The sequence below is a fragment of the Dreissena polymorpha genome, chromosome 8 (assembly GCF_020536995.1).
Source record: "Dreissena polymorpha isolate Duluth1 chromosome 8, UMN_Dpol_1.0, whole genome shotgun sequence".
In the NCBI taxonomy this organism is placed as follows: domain Eukaryota; kingdom Metazoa; phylum Mollusca; class Bivalvia; order Myida; family Dreissenidae; genus Dreissena; species Dreissena polymorpha.
Window position 1 is genome coordinate 89892879 of NC_068362.1, and position 27913 is coordinate 89920791.

The 27913-nt window shown below is 34.5% G+C and overlaps 1 protein-coding gene across 1 annotated transcript; it reads left to right on the top strand.

The window, feature by feature from the left end:
- Window positions 1–56: 56 nt before the first annotated feature.
- LOC127842810 (syntaxin-18-like) lies at window positions 57–26761 on the top strand. The gene is made up of 11 exons (XM_052372556.1): window positions 57–225; window positions 3702–3769; window positions 4511–4626; window positions 5215–5292; window positions 6759–6825; window positions 8680–8861; window positions 15339–15418; window positions 15841–15899; window positions 17099–17168; window positions 19682–19762; window positions 26133–26761. Exons 1-11 carry the CDS (start codon window positions 73–75, stop codon window positions 26226–26228), a joined length of 1050 nt encoding a protein of 349 aa, XP_052228516.1. The 5' UTR covers window positions 57–72; the 3' UTR covers window positions 26229–26761.
- The last annotated feature ends 1152 nt before the right edge of the window (window positions 26762–27913 follow it).

The window sequence follows — 27913 nt, forward strand, 5'->3', positions numbered from 1 at the left end:
ATACAAAATGGTTAAGTGGTATGTAACCTACAAGACTGCAAGGTCTGTGTCAAAAAGCGCTTTGTTGACAACATGGCAGACATCACAAATCTTTTCAAGGCGACAGTAAAGACGCTTAAATCTAAAGACAAAGGCTCGACAAAAATTAAATCCAAAGACGATGCTACCCAGATTCTATCAAAGCCGAAGCAGAGAGAAAAATTTGAATCTCTATCGAAAACAGTGGTAAACAGTGTTGTATCATATATTTTCGCGTAATCTGTCAAATTCAGTCTTTTCAGATTATCTTTGTTCCTCTTTATATTATCTGGGGAATTTCGTTTGCAGCAACAATGACAGTGAGAAGAAGATCATATAAAATTGAATTTATTTTTACTGAAATAATTATTAATTGTCGTATTGTAATTCTGGCTGTTAGTGTTACAATTTTCGCTTGACTATTTCATATTTTGCGATTTGTCAGACTCACAGTGTTATACAAATGCTTGATTGGTCATTTTCGGCTCAGGTACTAATTACATGTATCCCGGTTACTCTTCAGTACACTTAAATGTACTCTGGGTACAGAAAATATACTAAAATGTACCCAGAAAATCTTAAGCTAAATTGGTCGTTGTCGGCTATTTTTTATCAAATTAATTTATGTAGGGTTCCCATTCAGTACATGCCGTACTAACACATCCCGAATTTTTCCACATTTTATTTTATTTATTTAAAGGTAATTTGTACTGTAACACTGGCTATATGTGTACTACGTCATTCGTATCTGCATTTCATACTGGTTCTCTGCTTTGTGTGTGAACTATAAGGTTGAATAAGACTACATAGAACCATCAAAACGTTCCCATCCGCTTTCGGGTTATGAACTGTCAAAATGCCACCCCCCCCAAAAAAAAACCTGTCAAGATCAACTAACTTTGAAGGCTGCTTTTGGAATTGACAAAAGTAATAAACATGTAGCATCATCCCTGTTTTTAGTTATAACAGTTTCTTTTAGAAATTAAAATGTTTATGAGTCATAAAACATTTGTTGATGTTTCAATGTTTTTTTATTACTAATTTAAATACCAAAAAAGCTCATTGGTTTGGAAAAAAACTCATCGTTTCAGCACAAATGCACTTTAAAAACTCATTGGTTAAAAATGAAAAATGATCACTGATTGAGATACAGCTTGAATGCAATGTTATATACTCGTCAGGTCTTTTATTTAGCCCACCCTATCAATTGCTGGTAACATCCCAGGGCCCTTGCTACACTTTGGGGGATTGGGGCCGGTACCCTTAGAGGGGGGAATTTCGCGTCGTTTTGGGCGAAAAGGGGAATTTTAGAAGATCTTATCACCAACCATTCAACACTTAAAATTGCTATATTTTAATGTAATTTTCATAAATATACATGTAATCAAAGGTTCATAGCACTATACCAGCTGACAACAAAGGTATAAAAGTTTTAATAAAATATAAAAAAAATTTGGAGGGGGGAATTTTTAGCTGAAATAGGGGAAAAAAGTATACTATTTTAAGGGGGAATGGGGCCGAATTTTGGAGTGTATTTAAAACGTTTGAACAATCACTTTATTTAATGTTTAATTGTCAAGGCCAGGCCAGTTATTGACAGAGGAGGACATGGAAGCATTAGTGAAAAATGTTTAAGGAGAAAAAAACAACAGGGAAATGCCACTGTAAAATTGTCTAATGAAATGTAAATTAACCAGAAACATTGATCTATGGAGAAAATAACAGTCTTTTTTAACCTATTTAACAGTAAAAGTAAGACTTGACATTTTTCCCCATTAAGGAAAAATGCGCACAATTTTTCCCCCAAAGTGGAAAATTGTGCGTAAAATTTCCCACATGTAAGGGCTAAAGGCCCCATCCCCCAAAACCCTCCAAAAAACCTGGCTATACTAATGCTCTATTGGTCATTGTTGGCTTGGGTACTTCTTAAATGTACCCTAAGTACTCTTAAGTATACTTAAATGTACCCTGGGAACGGAAAATAAAATATAATAAAAACCAGTCAATTTAGACTGTACCAGAGTTTTATTCCCTCCTCAAAAATAGATGTAGAAAAGCAAACTGCCAGATACAAAATCTTTTTGAACAAAAACTGCCTCATTAGGCTTTTACAGTATGAGTTTCGATAATATGGAGGCCATTTTATAAAATATTGACAAACATGTGAACATATTAAATTGGATGGGTACCAAACAGTGTTTTGTACGATTTCAAGCGAATTTGTTGTAAAATTCAATTGTTTTGAACTGTTTTATGGCGGGGTAAAAGCTTCTGCTGGGGGAATTTTTCAGTCTGGAAAGGGGAAAAAACAGCCTAGATTGCTGGGGGAAGACGCCGATATTCGGCGTCTGTTATATAAGGTAAAACACCCCTGATAGCTCTTATAAATAGTAAAATAATCAAGTGAAAATTGTAGCACTAACAGGCAGTATTACAATATGACAAAAAATGTGTCTCATGTATGTCTATAAAATGCAGTTTTATATATTTATGCCCCCCTTCGAAGAAGAGGTGGTATATTGCTTTGCACATGTCGGTCGGTCGGTCTGTCGGTCGGTCCATCCACAAGGTGGTTTCCTGAGTATAACTCAAGAACGCTTGGGGCTAGGATCATGAAACTTCATATGTACATTGATTATGACTTGCAGATGACCCCTATTGATTTTGAGGTCACTAGGTCAAAGGTCAAGGTCACGGTGACCCGAAATAGTAAAATGGTTTCCGGATGATAACTCAAGAACTCATACGCCTAGGATCATGAAACTTCATGGGTAGATTGATCATGGCTTGCAGATGACCCCTATTGATTTTGAGGTCACTAGGTCAAAGGTCAAGGTCACGGTGACCCGAAATAGTAAAATGGTTTCCAGATGATAACTCAAGAATGCATATGCCTAGGATCATGAAACTTCATGGGTAGATTGATCATGACTCGCAGATGACCCCTATTGATTTTGAGGTCACTAGGTCAAAGGTCAAGGTCACGGTGACCCGAAATAGTAAAATGGTTTTCGGATGATAACTCAAGAACGCATATGCCTAGGATCATGAAACTTCATAGGTAGATTGATCATGACTCGCAGATGACCCCTATTGATTTTGAGGTCACAAGGTCAAGGTCACGGTGATCTGAAATAGTAAAATGATTTTCGGATAATAACTCAAGAACGCTTTTGCCTAGGATCATGACACTTCATAGGTACATTGATCGTGACTCGCAGATGATATTGATTTTCAGGTCACTAGGTCAAAGGTCAAGGTCACAGTGACAAAAAACGTATTCACACAATGGCTGCCACTACAACAGACAGCCCATATGGGGGGCATGCATGTTTTACAAACAGCCCTTGCTATGACCTGTTTCTGTTTATTTATGCCAGAAAATAGTTTATGTTGCTAATATTACTGATTAAAGCGCCACCTGGATTCCAGACGGCAACTTTACATGAAAAAAGCAGTTATCAGTTGCAACTCCCAGCAGCGTGAATAGTGTAAATAGCTGGGAGTTGGCGATGCATGGGTTATTGCAACTAACTGTATTCAGAGGTATTGCATGATTGCAGTTTCTTACATTGGCAAATATCATTCTCAAAATAAATACTTTCCTTATCCTATGCGTATAAAATTTGGCTAAATTTTATTTGCTCTTAACTTCAGATGAAAACAATCATTGTCTTTTTCAGGTCTCTACCATAAGCAAACTGAAAGAATTTCTACTTGAACACAGAAAGGAATATGTGAATGCCGGAAGGTAAACATAGTCCTGAGAAAAGTTTAATTCTTTATATAGTTGCCACTGACAGTGTAAAAAACAACATCTTAAACCCCAGAAATTGTGTATAGGGAAAAGGAGTAAAATGAATTAACCCTTAAATTCATACAAAAGTAAATTGTTTTTTATTAGATTTAAAGAATTTTGTCAGATACTGATGTCCAAAATTGATTTTGTTGTTTACTGATTTGGATTCAACAGACTTCACACTAAGTATTTGAAATTATTATTTTAATAATCATCACTTTTTTTCAATTGGAAATTAACATTTCATCTTAATAGCAGATTTCCAGGTGTTGCAGAACATGCTTTCACATTAGTTTTTTTTTTCAGTGGATAAACTTAGAATCAAAATTTGAATCCATTAGAATCTTTAACTATTCAAACTATTGTATTGAAATGAACAGGTTAAAAAAATAATTTTACTCGTTCTTGTCAGTTTTGTATTAGGAGTGTCTTGCAAAAAATGAGTCTTATGCCATACGCTCCCAGCACACCTCAGGACCAGACGTCCCCATCATTCAGTTTTGTCAAGCACTACCCTGTGCGCTATTAAAACATGCAAGGCTTGGTAGTGTCACTCACTAGAGGACAGTAGATCCTGGTCTGGATTTGTGATGGGGCAATTTTGTCTGGAGCTATGTTGGCGGCAGATGGCATAAGATCCATTTTTGCAGGTTTTATCACATTGCATTGGTATTGTTGTCTCACATTTGCCAGCCTTCTGAGTGGAGAGACATCACGCATGACGGACACTGAACGAGAGCACATCGACAATGAAGCTCAGAACATCATCCGCAAGTGTCAGGAAACTCTGGCTACCATATGCAAAAATGGTAAGTCTTTTTTAGTAAATGTTTAACCCTTTACCACTTATATATTTATTTTTAGGCATTTGTAGTCGCTGAGAAAGTTAAATTTAATTAAAAGACCTGTATTACTTGATTCAAGTTTGAAGGCTTCATTTCCAACTCTAAGATACTGATGAGCAGCAAACAGCATAAAACCTGAACAGACTGCGAGTTACTCGTACGCTGTTCTTTTTTTATGCTGTTTGCACATAGCCATTTTCGCTATTCTTCTGAGTGGGAAAGGGTTAAATCTGGGAACTCAAATTAATAAGTAATAAGCTCATAACATTGTAAGTTTGAATTAAACACTTTATTAGTTCATTGTTGTGAATTGTTCCTCTAAATTTTGGTGTTTTTACTGTGGCTCAAAAAAAGTACAAATAAAACAATGAGCATAATTCTCTGGAAAAAAGATATTTAAAACTACTTAATGTTACACCTTAAAGAAAAAACTGAATTTTAAAATTGATTCAATATAAACATGTATACAGTTATTCTTGTTTATAGAAATACATGTAGTGTTCAGCTAGAGAGTCACATACAAGGTGGTTAATGCAGTGTTTGCATTTCTAGCCGAGACAGAAAGGGTTCATCCCCAGGTGAAGGAGCACAGAGAGGGAGTTCTGGCACTGATCAATGCATACTTGAAAAGTGAGTTGTCACTAACCTGTAATCCCTCATGTGTGAGTAGGGCTGAAATGTGGCGAGTAACACACTGTTTACCACTTAGATACGTCATTTTTACCCATTTGTAGTCCCGTAGAAAGTTGAATGTAATTAAATACTTTACTCACTAAATTTAAGTTTTAAAGGCTTCATTTTCATCCTTAAACACTGATGAGCAGCAAATAGCATAAAACCTGAACAGAATGCGAGTAACTCGCAGGCTGTTCTGGTTTTATGCTTTTTGCACATAGCCATTTTCTCTTTGCTTCTGAGTGGGAAAGGGTAAAATGACCCATCCTAGACAATAGTGTTCCATATTGAATAACATATTGCAACTTTTGCGGACTTTTTTTATGAAACATTGTTTCATTCAGTGTATTTAAGTGATTTAAATAGGAACACAAATAAATTATTACATGTCTTTCTGGATGGAAGCTCATAAAACTGGTACCCAAGGTCATATAACATCATTTTATTTTAGATGCATGAACGAAGTAATCAGTTTGTATAATTTTAAGTACAGAATATCTTACAATATAATTTTTATGTCCCCGGTAGGGTGGCATATAGAAGTTGAACTGTCCATCAGTCCGTCTGTCAGTCTATGCGTCCGTCCGAAAACTTAAACATTGGCCATAACGTTTGCAATATTGAAGATAGCAACTTGATATTTGGCATGCATGTGTATTTCATGGAGCTGCACATTTTGAGTGGTGAAAGGTCAAGATCATCCGTCAAGATCAAAGGTCAAATATATGGCTTCAAAGCGGGCATTGTGTTTCTGACAAACACATCTCTTGTTTTTATGAATTATGTAAAGTGTGGAATTCAAAATAAATAAGTATATGACATACGTTTGCTGCCCTTCAGTTTATAGGATGAAGTCATGGAATGTCAAAATGCAAGGCAATACTACAAATTATTGTCTGAGACTCTTATTTGTTTGTACTATTCCCTCATTTCATTGACCAAATAAAGAAAACATTCATCAAATTGCATGTTTTGTTCTGTTGCTTTTTTCTTTAATCACATCTGTTTTTTAATTGAATATTTATCGTAAAAGTGGATGGGACCAGCAGCCTTGTTCATAGTATCTCCTCATTTTCATGTATCATGATTTATTGTATCACGTTTAGACTGTAATTATGACTACCTATAAAATTAGAAGTTGAAAAGCAAAACACATTATTGGGTATTCCAATATGTATTTTATAATATGGCAACATGACTTTATTTAAACAAATTGAAAAAAAACACTTAAAAAAAATCATAGGTCTTAAAAGAAATTGTATGTGTAATTTGGAAATGCAACGATTTTTATTGTTAAGTGTAAAACAAAGTTTAACTGTAAAAAAAGGTCATTTGAAAGGTATAGCCCTTTGTATAAAGTGACACAATATAATTAGTTATGAGTGACTTTGATTTGCAAGCAAACTTGTGTTTATTTTCAGTGGTGACAAAAATCTACAGCGAGCAAAGGGCAGTAAGAGTCAAAAGAGTCGTTGATAAAAAACGCATGTAAGCAACAGTCTAAGAAATATGGGATATGTATTTGACATACAAGTTATATGTTTGAGATACACAAAATCAACTTAAGGTGCAATCAAGTCTGTGTATTTTATGCATTTCTTTGATGGCTCCATTATAGGAAAATCCCAAACTTGTGTTGCTAGAAGAAAGTATATTTGTGTGTTAATTTTTAAGAAAAAGCTTATTATCCCTCGCCAGAGGCGGAGGGATATTGTTTTGGCGTTGTCCGTCCGTCCGTCTGGCTGTCCGTCCGGCCGGCACTTTTGTGTCCGGAGCCATATCTTGGAACTGCTTTGGCGGATTTCATTGAAACTTCGTATGAGTATATATATGCATAAGAGGATGATGCACGCCAAATGGCATTGTACACCATTTGTTAAAAACAGAGTTATGTCCCTTTGTATCTTGAAAAAATGCTTTTTACTGTAGGCACTTTTGTGTCCGGAGCCATATCTTGGAAATGCTTTGGTGGATTTCATTGAAACTTGGTATGAGTATATATATGCATAAGAGGATGATGCACGCCAAATGGCATTTTACACCATCTGTTAAAAACAGAGTTATGACCCTTTGTATCTTGAAAAAATGCTTTTTACTATAGGCACTTTTGTGTCCGGAGCCATATTTTGGAAGTGCTTTAGCGGATTTCATTGAAATTTCTTATGAGTATATATATGCATAAGAGGATGATGCACGCCAAATGGCATTGTACACCATCTGTTAAAAACAGAGTTATGGCCCTTTGTATCTTGAAAAAATGCTTTTTACTATAGGCACTTTGTGTCCGGAGCCATATCTTGGAAGTGCTTTGGCGGATTTCATTGAAACTTGGTATGAGTATATATCCCCCGCCTCCTCCGTCCGTCCATCTGTCAGTATGTTCATCTGTCCAATTTGCACCCATCCTCAAACAAAGCATATGTTGCGGGGGATATCAATTCTACGAATTTGCTTGTTAATATTGAGTTATCGATAAATAAGTTAATACAAGTGGATAACTATGTGCAGGGCTTTTGATGGAAAATACTCAAGTTATCAAAGGTAAACAGAATAATAAGAGAAAACCTTCACATAAAACCGTTTCATGTGATATTGTATGTTTGAAAGTCGGATGCTCTCCAGAAGCATTAATAGGGGTCGTCGGCCATTGTTTTTTATATATGTCAGTCTTATTCAGATATAAAAAATAACGCTTATTGATTTTTAATCAGGTTTTCCAAAGGAAAAAACTGGTTATTAGATTGGCGAATGTCTGCGGGCGGGCGGGCGAAACGAGCTTGTCTGAGCCATAAATATGTCGTTAATTGAGATTTTTAAATCATTTGGCACATTTGTTCACCATCATTGGACGGTGTGTCACGCGAAAGAATTTGTCGATATCTCCAAGGTCAAATTCACACTTTGTGTTCAAAGGTCAAAAATGGTCATAATGATCTGGTCCAGGCCATCACTATGTCATTCATTGTGAGATTTTAAAATTACTTGGTACATTTGTTCACAATTATTGGACGGTGTGTCATGCAAAAGAATTATGTTGATATCTCCAAGGTCAAGGTCGCCAGGACTAAAAATATATTGAATTTGACACAAGAGGGGTAACTAGGAACGATCAGTAACAATGCACATTTTGAATTGTCTTCCTATATCATACTTTTTTTTTCAAATTGAAATCACGGTCGCCACGACAAAAAATAGATTGAATTTGACGCAAGGGGGGTAACTAGGAACAATCAGTAACAATGCACATTTTGAATTGTCTCCCATTATCAGACTTTTTCAAATTGAAAACCTGGTTTTGTGACAATTTTGTTTCTTGTTATATTTTGTGTGGGTACATGCCAGTGCCCGGATAGAGCCAGAGAAACGCCCAGCCCGCTTAAAGTCCTATTCGCAGGGTGAGTCTGACCTCCCAGATAACCAGTCTACCAATGCACAGTCACCGTTACCTGGGCAGGCAGACAACCAGTCAAGCAATGCACAGACACCGCCACATGGGCAGACAGACACCAGCAAGACAAATACAGGTGATATGGGGATGGAAGGAAATATAATATTTTTAGACTTCAAAAAAGCACGTGACACTGTAGAATGGAATCTCATGGTAGAAACACTAAAAAAGTTTGGTTTTAAACAAGGCTTCATTAATTGGGTCAAGACATCATACACAAATATTTTCTCTACAGTCACAAATAATGGCTGGATGTCAGATATTTCCAAGTAACTAGGGGAATTAGACAAGGATGTCCACTATCATCGTTATTATTCATTATTGTCGCCGAGGTACTTGCAAATAACATTAGAGGAAGTCCAAGGTATACACATTAAATCCAAAAATACACAAATAAAACTAACACAAATAGCCGATGTCACAACTATATTCCTTAGAGATACTCATGAAATCCCAAGCATACTAAAAATAGTCGATCATTTTGGAGAGGTGTCAGGTTTAAAACTTAATCAAAATAAAACTGAGGGCATGCTAATTGGTAAATCTAAAATCAACTCAATTATCAAAATACAAGATGTTATATTCAAACCCGCCATGAAGGCTCTTGGTACTGTTTTTGGAATAAACCGAGACGAATGCGAAGTCCTTAACTGGGAAAATAAAATTTGTGATTGCAAAACCCTAATAAATGAATTTAGCAAACGAAATTTAACCATCTTCGGAAAGGTAACGGTAATCAAATCATTATTGTTACCAAAGTTAGCATATTTAGTACAAAACATATTTACCCCTAAACAAAGACTCAACGAAATCAACTCAATGCTTTTCAAGTTTTTATGGAATAACAAACATGAAAAGATAAAGCGATCAATATTAATTGGCAAGAAGCTTGGAGGTGGTATAGATATGCCTGACTTTGAAGTTTATTCAAAATGTTTAAAAATTAAATGGATTAAACTTTTATGTAATAACGATGAGGCAAACTGGAAAATTATCCCAATGCTATTTTTTTAACCAATATGGAAATGACCAATCTTTAAAATGAACCTAGATTCGTTAAAAGCATAACCTTGTGTCCAAAAGAAAATCCCACTTTTCTACACAGACCTTGTAAACATCTACATTGAATGAAACAATATAAAACCGAAATCAAAAACCTGAAACGTTTATTGATATAAGATCCCATATATTGTGGGGTAACAAATTCATTAAAAACAAAGGAAAATGCTTAATGTTCGCCAATTGGGTCGAATCAGGGACATTATACATAAATGACATTATTACAAACGAAGGAAATGTCTCAGAAACAGTTATCTTACAAAAACTAAAATCAAAACGAAACTGGTACCCCGGTAAGTAGAGACAAATATACTTAAATTAGCCATACCTATACACAATGGAAGGAAATAGTTAAATCAGATGAATCAATTAAATCAAGCATAAAAATTAAAACTACAAACCCTTATGACAAAAACCTCGACTTAAATGCCATAAGTCATAAAGATATTAGGTCCATATTTATGACAAAACAATTCACATCACCCTATCAGCATAAGTATTGGGAAACAAGGTTAAACCAACAAATAAACTGGCAATCAATATATTTTACTATACACAAATTAATAGTGAATCCAAAAGTTCGACAACTTAAATACAAGATATTACACCGCAATTTACCCACAAATGAAAATCTTTTCAAATGGAATATATATAATTCCCCATGCTGCTTATTTTGCCAAGAGGTAGAAACTTTCTAGCACTTTTTCCTAGAATGACCTTTCGCTACCCAATTCTGGAATCATGTTAATTGCATATTTAAGAGCATAGGACTAAATAAACCCATGATTACTTAACATAACATAACCATAGGTTACAAAACACAATATGCAGCATATCACGACATAAACATTATTTTAAGTGAAATATGCTTCACCATCTATAAAGCGTATATGCAAAGTGAAAGACGAACGCGTCAAGTAGATATGTCTAGCATTCTCCTGGACGATCTACTGATAATGGAAAAGCATTACAAAACAAGTGAGACTAAGCATCATTTACTATCAAGGTTCAAAGTCCTTTTAAAAGAACTGATGAATAATTAACACTTGTTTCAACTCTCTTCCTCATCAAACTATCCCTTTTTTGTTGTTGTTGTTTGTTTGTGCGTGTTTTTGTTTTCTACATCCCAAACCAATAACACAAACTTAACCGACCGACAATATTCCATTTCGCTTTCGCTGTGAATGCTGTCTAATGCCGGTGTTACTCTGTTTATCTTTTTTACCTTCTCATGGCAATAATACATACATCGCAGTTCCCTATGTTACCTCGTAGAGCTTACTCAAATATGTATCTTTTTTAACAGCAATATTTAATTTCTAAACAAAATTCGTCAAAATGTTGTCCTACCTAGTAACCTTGCGTTATAATGTTGAAGACATCTTACTATGTTTATATTGCTTTGTTTTCTAAGATTTGCTTAAGTTAATATGAAGCCTAAGTAAACGCTAACTACTTCTTTCAAACGTGATGTGAAACTCTCCAACAACCTTATGTTATTTTTGTTTTGTAAATGTACAAAATCTTACACAAAGTTTTGCACTGTGCTAAATGTTAAAATGTAAAAAAAATGAGTTACTTGTAATATCGAACTTATCTATCTTGGTAAGAAGAATGTATCGTTTGTGCATGCCTTATATGCTTGTTTATACAAATATGGGTATGTTAATTATGTACTTGTATATTGTTAAATAAAATTATTATTAAAAAAAAATAAAAAAATAAGAAAAAAATAAATAAAAAAAGGAAATATAAAAGTGGAAAATGCATATTTCAATACTCATTTACAGTTTGAAATATAACCAAAAAAATAAATATTTTTTTCCCCATACAGGTATAAGTGTCAAATCATGCATGTTTTTGGTCAGAAAGTAGTTATTTTATGTGTATTCTGTATATGTAAGTTTAGTTTAAACCTATTTATTTAAGCTCAATCATATAGAAAGCCTAAGGCTTATTGGAAACGCTCTTGAGCCTGTTTCCTGGGACTAGAACCAGTACTTGGTGTCTGTGGGGGAGATCTAAAGAATGCTCCTATAGTAGGGATCAAACCCTTGACCTGATAGCTAGGCGGACACCATATCTACTATGCCACATCGACCTGTATATATTAGTTAGCTAAATGTTAGAGGCGTGCAACTTAAGATGGAAGATTTCTTGTCAAGAGCATGTCTGGAAAAATATTGTTATAGGCATCAACTTGAAATGTCATAGGTTGGTAGTTCTTATTTACGGGCTTTGCCGTGTACAAGGATCATAACTTGCTTTTGTGTGGAGCATATCTTGCAAATTAAAACTAAAATAAATTAAAAACTTTGTAGGTAGGTAGATCTTATAAATGGGTTGTTTAGGCATAAAAAACCATAACTCTTGCTCACTCTTTATGTATAAGTATTACAGTAAATTGTTATTTTTTCTGCTTTAATTTTATTCCCAACATTTATAACAACCATCAAGATTATCAACTTGAAACATAAAAGATATGTAGATAGCATTGTAGAGTTGTGCTGTGAGAAAGAACCATAACTTGATCGTTTATTTTCAGAGTAACTGACTTTTGTTAACTTGTTTTACTCAATTTTGTGTAGAGCACATTTCCTTAATTATAAGAGGCATCAACTTGAAAATTAATACAGTTGTATATAGGTTGATCTCATTAAGTGGTTGATCAGCTCCTAAGAACCATAACCCTTGCTCCCTTTCTTTTTAGTTTTATTGCCCTTTGTGATTTATTTGTAATTAAATTTATTTAAATTTAATTACAAGACAACTTAAATACAAGATATTACACCGCATTCTTCCCACAAATGAAAATCTTTTCAAATGGAATATATATAATTCCCCATGCTGCTTATTTTGCCAAGAGGTAGGAACTTTCGAGCACTTTTATCTAGAATGTCCTTTCGCTACCCAATTCTGGAATCATGTTAATTGCATATTTAAGAGCATAGGACTAAATAAACCCATGAATACTTAACATAACATAACCATAGGTTACAAAACACAATATGCAGCATACCACGACATAAACATTATTTTAAGTGAAATATGCTTCACCATCTATAAAGGGTATATGCAAAGTGAAAGACGAACGCGCCAAGTAGATATGTCTAGCATTTTCCTGGACGGTCTACTGATAATGGAAAAGCATTACAAAACAAGTGAGACTAAGCATCATTTACTATCCAAGTTCATAGTCCTTTTAAAAGAACTGATGAATAATTAACACTCGTTTCAACTCTCTTCCTCATCAAACTATCCATTTTTTGTTGTTGTTGTTTGTTTGTGCGTGTTTTTGTTTTCTACATCCCAAACCAATAACCGTTAACGCAAACTTAACTGACCGACAATATTCCATTTCGCTTTCGCTGTGAATGCTGTCTAATGCCGGTGTTACTCTGTTTATCTTTTTTACCTTCTCATTGCCATAATACATACATCGCAGTTCCCTACGTTGCCTCGTAGAGCTTACTCAACGATGTATCTTCTTTAACAGCAATATTTAATTTCTAAACAAAATTCGTCAAAATGTTGTCCTACCTAGTAACCTTGCGTTATAATGTTGAAGACATCTTACTATGTTTATATTGCTTTGTTTTCTAAGATTTGCTTAAGTTAATATGAAGCCTAAGTAAACGCTAACTACTTCTTTCAAACGTGATGTGAAACTCTCCTACAACCTTATATTATTTTTGTTTTGTAAATGTACAAAATCTTACACAAAGTTTTGCACTGTGCTAAATGTTAAAATGTAAAAAAAATGAGTTACTTGTAATATCGAACTTATCTATCTTGGTAAGAAGAATGCATCGTTTGTGCATGCCTTATATGCATGTTTATACAAATATGGGTATGTTAATTATGTACTTGTATATTGTTAAATAAAATTATTATAAAAAAAAAGAAAAATAAATAATAAGGAAATATAAAAGTGGAAAATGCATATTTCAATACTCATTTACAGTTTGAAATATAACAAAAAAATAAATATTTTTTCCCCATACAGGTAAAAGTGTCAAATCATGCATGTTTTTGGTCAGAAAGTAGTTATTTTATGTGTATTCTGTATATGTAAGTTTAGTTTAAACCTATTTATTTAAGCTCAATCATATAGAAAGCCTAAGGCTTATTGGAAACGCTCTTGAGCCTGTTTCCTGGGACTAGAACCAGTACTTGGTGTCTGTGGGGGAGATCTAAAGAATGCTCCTATAGTAGGGATCAAACCCTTGACCTGATAGCTAGGCGGACACCATATCTACTATGCCACATCGACCTGTATATATTAGTTAGCTAAATGTTAGAGGCGTGCAACTTAAGATGGAAGATTTCTTGTCAAGAGCATGTCTGGAAAAATATTGTTATAGGCATTAACTTGAAATGTCATAGGTTGGTAGTTCTTATTTACGGGCTTTGCTGTGTACCAGGATCATAACTTGCTTTTGTGTGGAGCATATCTTGCAAATTAAAACAAAAATAAATTTGAAACTTTGTAGGTAGGTAGATCTTATAAATGGGTTGTTAAGGCATTAAAAACCATAACTCTTGCTCACTCTTTATGTATAAGTATTACAGTAAATTGTTATTTTTTCTGCTTTAATTTTATTCCCAACATTTATAACAACCATCAAGATTATCAACTTGAAACATAAAGGATATATAGATATCATTGTAGAGTTGTGCTGTGAGCAAGAACCATAATTTGATTCTTTATTTTCAGAGTAACAGACTTTTGTTAACTTGTTATACTCAATTTTGTGTAGAGCACATTTCCTTAATTATACGAGGCATCAACTTGAAAATTAATACAGTTGTACATAGGTTGATCTCATTAAGTGGTTGATCAGCTCCTAAGAACCATAACCTTTGCTCCCTTTCTTCTTAGATTTATTGCCCTTTGTGATTTTTTTTTGTAATTAAATTTATTTAAATTTTGAGCATATCTCAAAAAGAAAAAAAAGTTAAGACAAAAGTGGATTCTTATAAACACATCTGTTTTACAATGATTTTCCTATTACATCTTGAAAACTATAAGAGGAATGCTCGTTACACTTAATTAGTAGGTAAATTTCATTCGTGAGATGTGCACGTCTGAAGAACCATAACTTTTACTTTTGTATTTTGATAGTTATTGCCTTTTGTTAATTTATTGCGTTTAATTTTTCATGGGTTATATTTTGCCAAAAAATATATGATGTATCAACTTCACATTCATAGGTAGATAGATCTCAATGAATAAAAGTACACTGCCCATAAGCCATATCTCCTGGTTTGAAAATTTCTAATTTATTTCCGTCGTGATTTTTATGGTGAAATTTTGCCGAGGACATAACTCAACTATAATCATAGGTTCAATGGTGCAACTTTCTATATAGGAAGCTCTTATTGCTGGAAAACCAGTTCTTGAACATTAACTATTATTGGCCTTTGACAAAGGGTATGCGGGGGGAGGGGTATTTTTACACTCAACAGTGACAGTTGTAGTTCACTCTTGAAGGTCGTGGGAGGGTGCCCAGTCCAGGTCCCAGTCACATGGAGGACAGTGATGATGACATCTCACCAGAGGAGGCACAAATGGTAGGCTCTCTTGGGTACTTATGTCTCAACCAGTAAGTGTTTGTAAGGACACACTTATGTATCAATCAGTAAATGGTTTAATTGTTTGTAAGGACACACTTATATCTCAATCGTAAATGGTTTAATTGATTGTAAGGCAAACAGAGACTTACCGGTATAAAAATGCGAACAGTTTGAATCATAGCACACTATTTTTGGTGATTATTAAAATGCCAATAGAAAATGTTGCTACTGTTTTAAGCATTACACTTTGTATGCTCAAAACTTTGATAACTGGTTAATGTATTCACAGGGTTATGTTTCGTGTGTGAAGCCAATTTTGTTTGATATAATATGGCCATGAAGAACAGCTTAATTTATGTTAAATTAAACATTTAAACACATCTGCTTGAATACACAACTGTGTGTGTTGCTATTTGCAGTTTGAGCAGGAAAATAAAGCCATTTATGAAGAAATGAATAGTTTGTCAGAAGAATTAAGGTAAACAGCCAAATCCTATTTATTTATGAATTTAAAGCTTTATATCATTTGTGTTTTTTTCCAAAAGTAATTACAGTTGCCTGTTGTAAAAAATAGGTGATATTTCTTGTTTGATATAACTGATACTAAAGCACGTATTTTGCAAGAAAATGTTATAATCCGTACATACAATTTTAGGCAATACAGGATCATTTATGTTTTTAATATTGCATATATATATATATATATATATATATATATATATATATATATATATATATATATATATATATATATATATATATATATATATATATATATATATATATAAATATACGTCAGCATAAAGTTTTGTCCACACTTTTTGAACATTAATAAATATATTTATACTGGTTAAAAAATCATTTTGCATTGGTTTTTCGCAGATGTGTATGTAACCTGTTTCCACGCTAACAAATGATGACAGTGTGCGAAATTCTGATTTTAAAGTAATAGCTCAAATTCTTATACATATATATAAAAAGTAAAATTTCTTACTAGCCAGACTATATAATTTTGTTAATGCCCACTAGCCCGAATGATTTTCACTAGCCAAAACCCTTCGGGCTAGTGCGAATTTCGCACACTGTGATGAAGGAGTCGCTTTTGGATGTCACGGGCCCTGTTTATCACATGCCACTTAAAATGTTCATGGTTATGACAAAACAACCTAATACAGATCAATAGGTTTTTGCTTCTCTCTAATTAAAGCTCAGAAACTCTTTCACTTATGTTTTGTTCGCACTTCTTCATTTATTGTCTTAAATATTCCGTGTGTTGGCTGGTAAATGTACAACATACCAGAAAAATACATAACACACAAGGCATGAAGTGTGTTGACAATATGCGCTTATGCTGAACATTCTACCCAAACAAAGTTAAATCCATCAATACAGCTTTACTGCATTATGGTTTTTACAGAAATGTCAAGTTATATCTAACTACGGAGTGTAATGCACTTAAAGTAGTGCGAATTTTGCACCAAAAAAATGCATGGAATGTGTGTCAATTAAATAATAATGTATTTCATGCAATTGGTAATTTGTCTTTAAAATATTTAACATTGTTAATAATTGTTTGCCTGGTCTTGAATTGGTTGATTGGTCAACCCGTGGAATCAACACAACTAATGTCAATTTAATAATAATGATTATACTGTTAAAGTTTGCATTTTATTTCAGTAAAATACATGGAAAGGTTGTAGAAATAGCAAGTCTTCAAGAAATATTTACAGAGAAAGTTTTAACGCAGGTATGATCAGTTCTTATGGGTAAAATTATTGCTTTTATAATACAACTAAAGCTACTGGTCTAGATGGTATTCCCTCTCGATTTATTAGAGATGGGGCTCCAGCTATTTCTTGTCCGCTTACACTTGTTATCAATTTGTCTCTTATACAGGGTGTGGTTCCAGATGAGCTAAAGTCTGCTAGGGTCATTCCTATTTTTAAGAAAGATGATAAAACTGATGTTGGCAATTATCGCCCAGTTTCTATTTTAAGCATTGTTTCCAAGGTCTTTCAAAGGGTTGTTTATGACCAGGTAGAGTCCTATTTCAAAGCCAATGAGTTGTTTTAAAAATTTCATTCGGGTTTTTAACATGGCTATTCCACTGATACATGGCTTATCCATCTGACGGACTCTATAAGGTTGCAAATGGATAAAGGTCACCTTATTGGTATGATACTTTTAGACCTTCAAAAGGCATTTGATACAGTTGACCACTCAACTCTTCTTATGAAACTTAGTGCAGCTGGCCTTGTTGATGATATATTGAGATGGTTTAGGTCATATCTTTCTGATAGACAGCAGCTTGTTGATGTCTCAGGCACCTATTCATCAACTGCTGGTATTTCTTGCAGGTTGCCACAAGGGTCAACCCTAGGTCCTCTTCTGTTTTTAATATATGTAAATGACATGTCAGCTGTGGTAAAAAACAAATTATTATATGCAGATGATTCAGGAATTTTAGTTTCAGGTAAATTTAAGTCTGTCATTGAACATGCTCTTAAAGAAGATTTGCTTCTTGTTAGTCAATGGCTTGTTGATAATAAATTATCACTACATTTAGATAAGACTGAGTCAATCTTATTTGGGTCTAAACACAGACTTATGTCAAATTCATCCCTTGATATCACTTGTAATGGCACTGTAATTAATCGAACTTCGTCGGTCAAACATCTTGGAGCTATCATAGATCAATCTCTGTCTTTTGATACTATGGCACGGTCTGTTTTGCAGAAGGCTAATGCCCGGTTGAAATACTTTATCGTAAAAAGGATTTCCTTACCCAACATACCAAGAAACTCCTTATTATGTCCTTGATTCAATGTCACTTTGATTATTGCTGTTCAATATGGTACCCCGGTCTTACTTAGTTGCTTAAACATAAGCTACAGGTTACTCAAAATAAGCTAATTAGGTTTGTTCTTAATCTCGACGCCAGGTCACATGTTGGTCCACAACACTTCCGCTCTCTCAATTGGTTACCTGTCAGCAAACATATTGACCAGATTATCATTTGTCATGTTTTCAAGGTCAAAAATGGTTTAGCTCCTGATTATATGGAAGAGTCGTTTATCCCCAAGGATTATGTCCATTCATAAAAGACAAAGTCGTGTAGTAGGGGTGCTTTTGCAATTCCAAAGGTCAAAGGTTTTGGCTCCAAGTCCTTCTGCTCTCTTGGTTGCTCCTTGTGGAACAGCCTACCTGCTGACATATCCAGTATAAGAAGATTACCTTCATTCAAAATAGCAGTTAAGAAGTAACTGATGGACAGTTTATAATTTTATCATTTTTATATCATTATTATCTTTGTATCATTTTTGTTTCGGTATAGGAATATTTTAATCAGTTGATATAGATCTATTCATTTAATATTTTTTTATAACTGCTGAAGTTGTGATATTGTTTTTATCAGCTTTCCTTTAATTGATATTAAATTCTTTTTTATTAGGTTTTAAGGACATTGCGTTATGTGTAAGTTTGTGTATTAATTTCAAGTATTTTCTAGCTTTTTTTGTAATCCGTAAAAATATTTCTTTATATTCCTTTATAGTCTATTGCATACTGTGAATACAAAATGCCGAACATAGATTTGTACTGTGATAATATTATTAGGCCAATTATCTGTGATATCATTGAACAATGTGTACTTATATGAACTTTATTATAAGGTCAATTGTTTAAAAACTACTTTTTGTTATTTAAGTCATGCCACCAGCACAAAGGACCACAATGGAAATAAGAGTCGCTCTTTTTTGTGTTATCCTTGGGTGTTTGGTGTGCATGTCATGGTTTATTTGTTCTCATGTGTTCTACTATTCTGTATTTTACATGTTGTTATAAATGTCCATGTATGTGTATTCCATACCAAAATAAACCAATCAATCAACCAATAACATTTGACTTATGTTATTGTTACATTATTGCGAAGTAAAAATAAAAGGTCTTTTCCTATAATTATGAAAACTTGTCTTAATAAACTGGGTTCAAAATGCAACAAGTAGCTCTTATGGTCAATGTAGTGTGTACTGTACTGGAATGTTGCAATATGGTCATTTTAGAAAATAAATCATTTGAAATATCCATCTTTAATCATTCAATACATTTAGTGTGTTTCTTAAAAAACACCAAGTGCTACGTGCATGTTAAGGATTTCCTTTCCATGTCTCAAAAAATCTGTTTTACCGATACTAATTATCTTTACATGAATCATATTAAAATGTGGTTACTGTATAACAACACCCATTATATTCTCTTTAGGAAGAAGACATTCAAAGAATAGCAGATACTGCAGTCTTCACCACAGAGAATATTAAGGACGGAAATGAGGAAATAAGGGAGGTAAGTCAAAGAATCGGATCAAATCCAACGTGAATACTTCATTGTCATCATCATAATGCAAATCTTATCCTGCATTTTAAGTTTATTCTATTTTAGCTCACCTGAGCACAACGTGCTCATGGTGAGCTTTTGTGATCGCCTTTCGTCCGTCGTCGGTTTTGCGTCATGCGGCATCAACATTTGCCTTGTGAACACTCAAGAGGCCACATTTATTGTCCGATCTGCATCAAACTTGGTCAGAACATTTGTCTTATTGATACCTCGACTGAGTTCGAAACTGGGTCATGCTGGGTCAAAAACTAGGTCACTAGATTAAAAAAAAGAAAACCTTGTGAACACTGTAGAAGTCACATTTGATGGGCAATCTTCATGTAACTTTGTCAAAATGTTTGTCTAAATGATATGTTGGTTGAGTTAAAAAATGGTTCCGGTCCCTTGAAAAACAATGCCGCCAGGTTGCGGGGCAGTATTCCTTATATGGCTGTAGAGAAACCTTGTGAACACTATAGAAGTCACAATTTTTGTCCATTCATCATGAAACTTTGTCAAAACATTGGTTTCATTGATATCTCGGACGAGTACGACAATGGTCCAGATTGGTGAAAAAACATGGCCGCCAGGGGGTGTGGCAGTTTTCTCTATATGTATATAGTGAAAACATGTGAACACTCTAGAAGTCACATTTTTGGTCCAATCTTCATGACATTTGGTCAGAACATGTGTTTTCTGGATATGACGGTTGAGTTCGAAAATGGTCCAGATTGGTGGAAAAACATGGCCACCAGGGGGTGGGGCAGTTTTCTCTATATGTATATAGTGAAAACATGTAAACAGTCTAGTTGTGATAAGCCATAATGTTAAAGAAAGATAACCTGTACATACTTTCTAATAGTAAACTAATAGTTTACTCCCTTGTATAAAACCTAGGACTTCTTCCATAAAATGTGGTGTACATAAAGACAGTAGTTTGCATGCAATTTAATAAACCTATGTCATAAAATAACTGTACATGTACTAATGCACTGTAGAGCTTTATCTTTGATCTTTACTGATAAGCCAAGTTAACCTACTGGTGTATTTAGCAGACTACTGTGCTATGAAACTGTTTCCATGGCAACCTTGTTATTTGGCATTTTCTAAATAAGAAAGACTCTTTTGTTTGAAATAACTTTTATAAATTCTTCTTATTTTTATGCCCCCCTTCGAAGAAGAGGGGGTATATTGCTTTCCTCATGTCGGTCTGTCTGTCGGTCTGTCTTTCGGTCTGTCGGTCAGTCCACCAGGTGGTTGTCAGATGATAACTCAAGAACGCTTAGGCCTAGGATCATGAAACTTCATAGGAACATTGACCATGACTCGCAGATGACCCCTATTGATTTTGAGGTCACTTGGTCAAAGGTCAAGGTCACAGGTGAAGGTCACAGTTACTGGAAATAGGCATTTTAAGGATTTAGCATGGTTCAAACAAGGGAAACAACTACCGTTTATTCATGTTCTTTTTGTTACAGCATTTGCCTCCCTTGTAATTTAATTTAATTTTACCAAATGTAAGGCTAATTGCATGTTTGTAATGCATTGTATCAATAAAAATCGGGCAAAAATGAAATTAAGGTACCACCACCACCACCACCACCACCACCACCACCACCACCACCACCACCACCGTTGTTCACAGTGACAAAAAATGTATTCAGACAATGGCTGCTACTACAACTTATAGCCCATATGGGGGGCATGCATGTTTTACAAACAGCCCTTGTTTTACATGTGAATCACCCTCCATAAATTGTGTTATTTAGATTAAGTTAGACTTATTTTATAAACTACATTTTTGAAGCAACTTTTAGACTAACAGTAACTAATATTTATTCCAGTTTTTTTGACAGATTGTGAACTTCTTTTTACATTCATTAAGGTATTTGCTGTATTTGTTCATTTTTAACGATGCATAGATTCTTAAGACTAAAGTTAGTTATTTTCATTAAAGCTGCTTTGGTTTTCACTTATAGATTAATTCTTTGAGTGTTTTCAGGCGTATCTGACTAGACGCCTTTAGTTCATTGAATAACAACCAGTAAGTGTGTTAGAAATGAGCGTTCTTTAATGAGACTCGATAAATATTTCCGTATTACATAAGTGCTCACAAAGTTACATAACTCGTAACCGTCCCGTGACTGGTTCACTTGCGTAAGCGAACGAGACCACACTACCACAGTTGTTTATAGTAAAACATTGTGAATATTTTTTGTCACATTTTTAGTTTAATCTGAATGACACTTGCTGATCTTCACACATGGTGACAATTTTTATGAGCATAATATTTTTTGCTCATGGTGAACTTTTGTGATCACCTTTTGTCAATTGTCTCTCTTCCGTTGTGCGTCACGAATATTCGCCTTGAAGAGGCCACATTTATTGTTGGATCTTCATGAAACTTTGTCAGAAGATTTGTCCCAAAAATATCTTGGACGAGTTAAAAAATGGTTCCAGTCTGTTGAAAAACATTTCCGCCATGAGGCCATTTGTTGTTCATTCTTCATGAAACTTGGTTAAAACATTTGTTCTATTGATATCTTGGGCTTCAAAGAACAGGTCATTTCTTTTTATCTCAGGTGAGCGACTTTGGGCCTTTCAGGCCCTTTTTTTACTTTGAATTTCTGTTGCATGCTTATTTTAACGTTCTACATATTAGGATATGCATTGTTTCAGAAGGAGGGGTAGGGTAGAGTGGGGGGTAAAAGATCATTACTTGGAAAAGTTCGTGTTTTGTGCAACATTGACAAACTTTTTGCCAGACAATATTTACTACAAATACTATTGAATTAAATGTTCCACTATGTTCACCATTTGCCAGATTTGTTTTACAAATGCTATTGAATTAAATTGTCCACCAATTGTGATCCCTGAAAGCTTATTTGCTATCTTTGAAGTTATTCTTAGTTTTTTTTACATTCTTTTCTTGTTTCTTATAAGCCATTTTGACTTTCAATGAACTTGTCATTTCTAGACCATTTTTTAAAACAATCCCTATGAAATAATGTACAAGTGAGATAGATGAAAGTGCTTTTATCTATTTGAGCTGTGTTATGTGAAAACGGGGCTTAATGCATGTGTTTAAAGTGTTGCCCCACATAAGCCTGTGCAGTCAGCACAGGCTAATCAGGGACAACTTTTTTGCCTAGAACGGATTTTCGTTTAAAAGAAACTTCGGTAAAACAAAAAAAAATAACATGAAAGCAAACATTTTATTTCCTGATTAGCATGTGAAGACTTCACTAGCTAATCTGGATGACACACATTAAGCCCTGTTTTCCCAGAGTGTGGCTCATTTACCATCTATATCCTTGTACTCATTCTTGTTCTGACTGACTGGTGGCTCATTTACCATCTATATCCTTGTACTCATTCTTGTTCTGACTGACTGGTGGCTCATTTACCATCTATATCCTGCAGTGCTCCAGCTAGCAATAAATAGAGGGGCGCTGCGCCCCTCTAAAATTTGCCCCCTTAAAAAGCGCCCCTCTATTTTTCTGTCAATTGCCCTTTTGGTCTCTACAGTGAATTCCTGTTTTCAGACTGTATAAATCGCCAGAAACATCAACATGAATACACAGATAACACCCTTAAGTTACCGGTACATGACTGCCTGGGGCGTGTTAAGTCAACACATTGTGAACAAACAAGCACCAAGGGCATGGTTTGTTATCAGATCACTAATTAGCCTTTTGTTGCAGACGATAGTAACATGCTGTGAGAGATTATCTCTGAGGTCACGCTTGGTTAGGCACAATCACACTCAAATGAAATCAAACTCAGCACTATTGAATTTTTTTAAACTTCTGAAGTCTTTGGCTATGATTTTTTGTTTGCAAAAATAGTGATTTTTAATTCAAAATACCTACTAAAATTTGAAAATTAATAATCTTTTTAATGCGAATATGCGGTTTATTTTTAGTCCGAAATTACGACATGGAAAAACATATTATTTGTGTTTGGATTTTATTTCTTAACTTTAAAATACTGTCTGTCCTCAATCATGATGCATTTTAACATGATTAGGGGCAGACAGTTGTTATTTCAACAAATAAAGAGCTTGTTTGGAAGGAGGATTTATCCCTCTGCAAGTAAAATGTAATTTTGATATTATCATATAATTTCGCGACCTAACAAAACTTTCAACGTTGTTGACATTAGTTGAAATAACGTGTTGTAAAATAAATATATCCTATTAGTAACAATAACAATGTTTCATTTTATTCTCCAGACTGGATGCTACTTCATGGTGACATTGATCATTGTTTAGACTTTAAATTTGTCAATATAGATTTTTGTTTGAATTAATATTATTCATTTATTGTGGACAAACATTGGTTCAAAGTTATTAATAGCAACGAATTTAAGTGGTGACTGTCACAACGTTTTTTTGACCCAGTGAAACCCCTGAATTTATTTCATGTTTTCTTCGTTTCTTCTACAAGGCCACTGATGCTGAAACTGGAACCTGAAAGATTAACATGCAGTTCAATGATGTTAGGTGATAAAAAAACATCAAAATTCCCCCCCCCCCCCGACACACACACATCGGAAAGAAATATGATATCTACATATCTCTAATGCGTGTAGTCGAATGCTAGCCCAAGTCTGTTATGAAATTGGCTACTAAGTTGTTTTCCTTAGCGCCAATGTAGATAGTAAAATATTTATTATAATTTCATTTCACAAAATGAGGAACAGCATACAATTGGTGAAATCATCCAATGCACTAATGTTTACAATTCATAAGTATATAGTATAACCAAAGTATATACTTAAGTATTTTTATAACCAAAATGCCCTATTTTCCAAAATTACGCGTGAAATGTGCCCTTTTGGGGGAAGCTCCCCTCTATTTTGAAAAGCTGGCTGGAGCACTGATCCTTGTACTCATCCTTGATCTAACTGACTGGTGGTTGATTTACCATCTTTATCCGTGTACTCATCCTTGATCTAACTGACTGGTGGCTCATTTACCATCTTTATCCTTGTACTCATCCTTGATCTAACTGACCGGTGGCTCATTTACCATCTATATCCTTGTACTCATCCTTGATCTAACTGACTGGTGGCTCATTTACCATCTATATCCTTGTACTCATCCTTGATCTAACTGACTGGTGGTTGATTTACCACCTATATCCTTGTACTTATCCTTGATCTAACTGACTGGTGGCTCATTTACCATCTATATCATTGTACTCATCCATGATCTAACTGACTGGTGGTTGATTTACCATCTATATCCTTGTACTCATCCTTGATCTAACTGACTGGTGGTTGATTTACCATCTATATCCTTGTACTCATCCTTGATCTAACTGACTGGTGGTTGATTTACCATCTATATCCTTGTACTCATTCTTGTTCTGACTGACTGGTGGCTCATTTACCATCTATATCCTTGTACTCATCCTTGATCTAACTGACTGGTGGTTGATTTACCATCTTTATCCGTGTACTCATCCTTGATCTAACTGACTGGTGGCTCATTTACCATCTTTATCCTTGTACTCATCCTTGATCTAACTGACTGGTGGCTCATTTACCATCTATATCCTTGTACTCATCCTTGATCTAACTGACTGGTGGCTCATTTACCATCTATATCCTTGTACTCATCCTTGATCTAACTGACTGGTGGTTGATTTACCATCTATATCCTTGTACTTATCCTTGATCTAACTGACTGGTGGCTCATTTACCATCTATATCATTGTACTCATCCTTGATCTAACTGACTGGTGGTTGATTTACCATCTATATCCTTGTACTCATCCTTGATCTAACTGACTGGTGGCTCATTTACCATCTATATCATTGTACTCATCCTTGATCTAACTGACTGGAGGTTGATTTACCATCTATATCATTGTACTCATCCTTGATCTAACTGACTGGTGGTTGATTTACCATCTATATCATTGTACTCATCCTTGATCTGACTGACTGGTGGTTCATTTACCATCTATATCATTGTACTTATCCTTGATCTGACTGACTGGTGGTTCATTTACCATCTATATCATTGTACTCATCCTTGATCTGACTGACTGGTGGTTGATTTACCATCTATATCATTGTACTCATCCTTGATCTGACTGACTGGTGGTTGATTTACCATCTATATCATTGTACTCATCCTTGATCTAACTGACTGGTGGTTGATTTACCATCTATATCATTGTACTCATCCTTGATCTAACTGACTGGTGGTTGAGTTACCATCTATATCCTTGTACTCATCCTTGATCTAACTGACTGGTGGCTCATTTACCATCTATATCATTGTACTCATCCTTGATCTAACTGACTGGTGGTTGATTCTCTTTTTCAGGCTATGAGGAAGAATGCAGGTTTCAGAGTGTGGATACTTTTCTTCTTGCTGGTGTTGACATTTTCTCTACTTTTCCTTGACTGGTACAGTGGATAGCAGGCTTTTATAGTTATTACTGGGCTCCGTACATTTGGCGAATGACTAATGTCACTTGATTGGGTGTGATATATAGCTGTCTCGTGTTTTTAAGGTTTCCATAACATTGGAAAGAACCACTAAAATATAACAAACTTACAGGTGGAATATAGTCTAGTGCATCATTGTTAAGCCATAATTATGCCTTGTTTGTAAAACAAATTTATGTACAAATGTTTGCAATATAACTTATAATATGTGTTCATGTGTTTAAAGATATTCAAGATAATGCATTGAATAAAATGTCAGAGGATATGAATGTTGTCATTTACGCATATAAAAGTCTAATTTAAGTCTAATTGAAATGTGTTGAATACACATCCACATACTCAGTTTGAAGCCATCACCAGGTCCTTCAAATAGGTGGGATAAACATCACAAGTTATGGAGGGTAAAATTAAGTAATGCCATTACTAAGGATGCACTTGTGTGTTTAAATTATTGATGCTCATGTAAAAGGTGACCATTTCGTATTAAATAAACTTATAAGATTTGTTTTAGTTACTGTACACTTTAAAGTTATCAATCCTTGAGGTGTAGACAGTACTAATTATTGTACTGTGGGCTCCCATTTGTTCAACATTGAAATGTGGGCTAACAGATCAACAGCCTTTAAAAAAAGGCAGTTTATTATTGTTTGTTTATAAGCCACAACCAAAGAGTTATGTGCATGTAGCATTACCGTTGTTAGTCCATCAGATAACTTTGTTGCATTCAACTCAGTAACTAAAATGTCTTAAGTGATGTAGCTTTCATCATCAGCATGTGAGATTGAGCCATTGGGTATTTTGGTTCTCTTTGTGTTTTGAAATAATCTTAGTAATGGCCTTTTTTTATGAAATAACAATATGTTTAGCTCACCCGTGCAAGAGGTGCTATTGGTGAGCTATTATGGTAACCCCCAAGTCCGGTGTTCATCTTCTTGCGTGTGGTTAGTCATCAACTTATATATTGTAACCACTTTTAGAGGCAGAATTTTTCAATCAATCTTAATGAAATAAGTCAGAATGTTAATTCATTTTTTTTTGACAATATCTAGTCCTAATATATTAGGTATCAGTAACCTTGACCCTGCTGGCCAAAAACAATTTTAAGTTTGGGATTCATGTAAGCAACATACACACAATATTTTATTGCAATGTGCCAATTTAATCTAAGTAGTCTAAGAAATCTGCCTAAATAACTCAAATGCAGTGAGTAAGTTACCCAGAAACTGAAAATGCGTGTATTATTAAATTAAAAAAATATTCGAAGCAATATCAGATTAAAGTAGCCAATTAGATATTTTATTAATAGACTTTTGGCTATTTATAATGCTAACATAACATACTGAAGTGATTAAGCTGAAACTGTTTTTTAAATTTTTAGTAAGATTGACCATGCCCTTACATGCTCAAAATACCTTAGCTAGATCATCTCCCTTAGCAAGATCATCTCCATGCAAATTGTCTGAATCCAAATACCTTAGCTAGATCATCTCCCTTAGCAAGATCATCTCCATGCAAATTGTCTGAATCCAAATACCTTAGCTTGATCATCTCCCTTAGCAAGATCATCTCCATGCAAATTGTCTGAATCAAAATACCTTAGCTAGATCATCTCCATGCAAACTGTCTGAATCCAAATACCTTAGCTAGATCATCTCC